Source organism: Urocitellus parryii, chromosome 5 (assembly GCF_045843805.1).
Source record: "Urocitellus parryii isolate mUroPar1 chromosome 5, mUroPar1.hap1, whole genome shotgun sequence".
Lineage (NCBI taxonomy): Eukaryota > Metazoa > Chordata > Mammalia > Rodentia > Sciuridae > Urocitellus > Urocitellus parryii.
The window spans coordinates 191,457,809-191,461,784 of NC_135535.1; the positions used below are offsets into that span (position 1 = coordinate 191,457,809).

Sequence of the window (3,976 nt, forward strand, 5' to 3'; positions counted from 1 at the left end):
GGACAAAAAGCAGGACAGGGGGAAGGAAGTGTCCCAGGAAAAGTCTCTATGATGTGTTCCACAGAGAAAAGTCTCTTAGGATGTGTCTTCGCAGGTGGGGGCAGAGGAGTCTTCTGGTGGATGCAGATGCGCTCCTGCCTGGATCTGGGTGGAGAAGCCTGAGCCCGTCGGCACACCTCACTTACACACTATGATGTCAGCAGCCGCACAGCTTAGCATCTTCCTGCTGTCCATCAGTTCTGTCTTTCTGGGCTGGGCGTTTCCACGGGAACCACTCTCTTTCTGGAGAGTGGCCCTCGGAAGCAGGGTATGCAGCATAGCTGCCGGAGGCATTTGGCAATCCTCCTCCTCACCCTCTTCCAACCCGGGATTCTGTCTGGGGGTTGCCTTGTGGAGGTCTCTTGGGAGGGTGAGGGGCTGGGCACTGGGTCAGGCTGGGAGGCTAGGCTGGGAGGCAGTGTGTCCTTGAGGAAGCGGCGTGTGATGGTGGGCATGCTGGCACTTCTAGCAGGCTGCTGCTGCTGCTCACAGGGCAAGGGAAGGGCAGGCTCACTGGGAAACTTCTTGTGGCAGACCCAGGGAGGATCCTTAGGGCCTGGGTAATGCTTGGGCTTCACCTGGGCTGTGGAGGCCTCCCCTTGGGTGCTCTGGTGCTGGAGGATGCGGTAAGTGGCCATTGCATCATTGAATTTCCTTCTCACCACGGACACCCAGGTGTTATAGTGGTCATAACCCATGTTGATCATAGTTTTCAAGATTGTGAGGTCCGGGAGTTTGGGGAGTACCTCACAAGGAGAACTGGGTGAAGCTTCCTCCCCCTGGGTCAGCCACGGGTGCCCCATTACCTGGTCTATGGTGGGCCTCTGCTTGGGGTCCACTTTGAGTATCTCTCGGATGAGGCTCTTGGCTTCCTTGGAGACATGTGAAGGAATGATGTACCTGCCCAACCTGATGAGTTTCTTCAGCTTGCTATCGGTGCTTGCCTCAAACGGCCATATCCCTGTGAGCATTGAATAGAGGACCACACCCAAGCTCCAGATGTCTGCTGGGGGGCCCTCATATTCTTGATGACAGATAATTTCTGGGGGAACATAGAGGAGAGTGCCAAAGAATTTATTCAGCTTCTTTCCAGCTGTGACTCTGGTGCTCAGGCCAAAGTCAATGAGCTTCACATTGCGTTCGTCATCCACCATCACGTTCTCCGGCTTCAGGTCCAGGTGCACGATGCCCTTCTGGTGGCAGTACTGCACAGCCTGCCCGATCTGCCTAAACATTCTGCGGGCCTCCTCCTCCTCCATGCCAGTTGTTGGGATGAAATCCCAAAGCTCTCCCCCACCTGCGTGCTCCATGATGAGGTAGAGGTATTTCTGGGTCTCCATGACCTGAAAGAGATGGATCACATTTGGGTGGTCCAATTCCGCCATCATCTCTGGTTCAGACTGCAAGGTGAATTTCGTGGCTCCTTTGGCCAAGACCTTCACTGCAACCTGTGTCCCAGTAAGAAGATGGCGGGCAAGTTTCAACTGGGCGAAGCCCCCTTCCCCAATGTCCTGCAGGACCATATAATGGTCCGTGAAGGCAGGCTCAGAGCAAGAGCTCTGCTCCTGCAGCTCTACTCTGCTCTGACTACACTGATCTCTCATCCTAAACAGGAACAAGGATGCTAGATAAACTAAAAAAAATATAATAAACCAAAACAAAAAACTAAAACAAAAAACCAGAAAATGAAAGCAAAGAAAATAAAAGGGAGAAAAAGAAACCCAAATCAAAAAACCCAATATCCAAAGACCACAACCAGCCACCAATCACCAACCACCAACCGCCACCAAACGCTCTAACTATCTGGGAGTCCGACAGGTCACCACCAAGAGCTTCCTGTACTTATGGACAAAAAACCCAGCCACGGCCACTCTCTTATATACCCGCAGGTTGAGATCGCCTCACAGTGGCTCCTGTGAGGTCAGAGCCAGAAATGAGTCGGGCACACCCAGGCATAACCCCCAGGGGTCATCTCACTTTTGGGCCTCCAGGACTTTTCCAACTTTCATAATAACTTTCCAACTTTCATAATAGAACAAGAAAGGACCCTGGAAGGTCTTTTGCTTCAGTGGGTTTTGGAGACTGATATTTACTTGTTTAGAATTTAAATTTTGTACGATATTCAGTGGTCTTTTTATTTTGAGTCTGAAAATCTGTATTCACTTTGTGGCTTTGAATGGCCTCATTCTATCTATGCTCAAGATTCCTGCTTTTTATTGCTCTGGACTGAGCATCTTTCCTCCACTGGGCCCTTACTCCATGATGGACTACCTGTCCTTGGGCAGAGCAATGGAGTCAGCCATCAAGGAACTGAGACCTCTGGAACTGTTAGCCCCACAGAATCTTCTCCTCCTCCAAGTTGTTCTTGTTGGATATTTTGGTCAAAGAGACAAGAGAGATAATTAAAATACAGCCATAATCACTGCACAGCTTGATGAATGAAATTGTGTGTGTGTGTGTGTGTGTGTGTGTGTGTGTGTGCCCACACTTGTGCAGTTCTGGGAAGTGAACCAGGTTCTTGCACATACTGGAGAAGCTCTTGTAATGTGCACATCCCATCCCTGGGGTTGGGGCTTTCTGGCCTAACCAGCTCTCAATCCTGTTACATTGAGGCTGAACTGAATACAGGAATTTTGGAGGGATACCTACATTCAAACCAGAGCACATGATAAACCAGAACCCATGGAATTGGTCCCCACTATATGTGTCCTGTGTGAGGGGAGTCCTTCATGTTGCACTGAAGGACTAATATTAGATAGGAACTCACATCTTGATGGAAACAGAAAGAAACCTGGTAAAATAAATTTGTGACAATTATTAAAAAAAGCTAGTGCTATTTTTGTTTTCTACAAGACATAAGAGAATATCAAAGCATCGCAGTTTTCTTCTATAGTATCAAATAAATAGCATAAATAACACTGTAACATGAATGAATGAGGGAGAGGAGTAGAAGAGGTACAGAAGCCTCATCTGTATACTACTGAAGTCATGTTGGTAAAGATTCACACCAGAGTGGCATCTCTTTCTCATGTTAAATGGAACCCCCATGGGAAACACAAGGAAGTCCTTGTAGAGCACACCCAACATGAGAGGTTAGGGAATTGAAATGTTTCACCACTATGATGAACTAAATAGGAGGAAAGATAATCAAATAAAGAAGCAAGGCTTATTAAATAAAAGCTTGTGATGTTCTTCTTATAAGGACACAAGACATGCTGACCCAAGGGTCCATCCTTTTGTCCTTATAAGGACAAAAGCCACAGCAAACCAAAGGCCTTGTCCTGATCTCCTTATAAGGACACATTTCATTCTAAACCAGGGCCCCTACATGATCTCCTTATAAGGGCACAAGTCAAGGTGATCCAGAGCCCCACCCTGATCTCCTTAAAAGGGCACAAACCGAGATGAACCAAGACCCCACCCTGATCTCCATTTATGACACAAACCATCTCTTGGAAGAAATGAAAAATAATAACCAAAACCATCAGTGGGAAGTGCCTCTATAAATACAGAGCGCAGGGGGAAAGCTAACCTTGGAGAAACAAACTAAAAGAAGATAAATAATGAAACATGGCTGGAAGTACAAACCATGCATCAATAGTAACTCTAAACGTTAATGGCTTAAAGTCTCCAATAAAGCGACATAGACTGGTAACATGGATTAAAAAAAACAAATCTATGAATATGCTGCCTCCAGGAGACACATCTGATTGGAAAAGACATACACAGGCTGAAGGTGAAAGGTTGGGAAAATATATACCACACACACAGTCCTTGTAAGCAAGCAGGGGTGGCCATCCTCATATCGAAAAAAATCGACTTCAAGACTAAGTTAATCAAAAGGGATAAGGAAGGACATTATATACTGTTAAAAGGAACCATTCACCAACAAGACATAACAATTAGCAATATTTATACATCAAATAATGGTGCTGTG

The 3,976-nt window shown here is 46.7% G+C and overlaps 1 protein-coding gene across 1 annotated transcript; it reads right to left on the reverse strand.

Moving 5' to 3' along the window:
• Window positions 1-233: 233 nt before the first annotated feature.
• Window positions 234-1,643, reverse strand: LOC144255096 (sperm motility kinase-like). Its single transcript, XM_077799117.1, has one exon. The coding sequence runs from the start codon at window positions 1,641-1,643 to the stop codon at window positions 234-236; it is 1,410 nt and encodes a 469-aa protein (XP_077655243.1).
• Window positions 1,644-3,976: the final 2,333 nt, after the last annotated feature.

Bases quoted from the DNA above. Each gene is read 5' to 3' on its own strand.
- LOC144255096 (XM_077799117.1), bottom strand. From the start codon at position 1,643: ATGAGAGATCAGTGTAGTCAGAGCAGAGTAGAGCTGCAGGAGCAGAGC.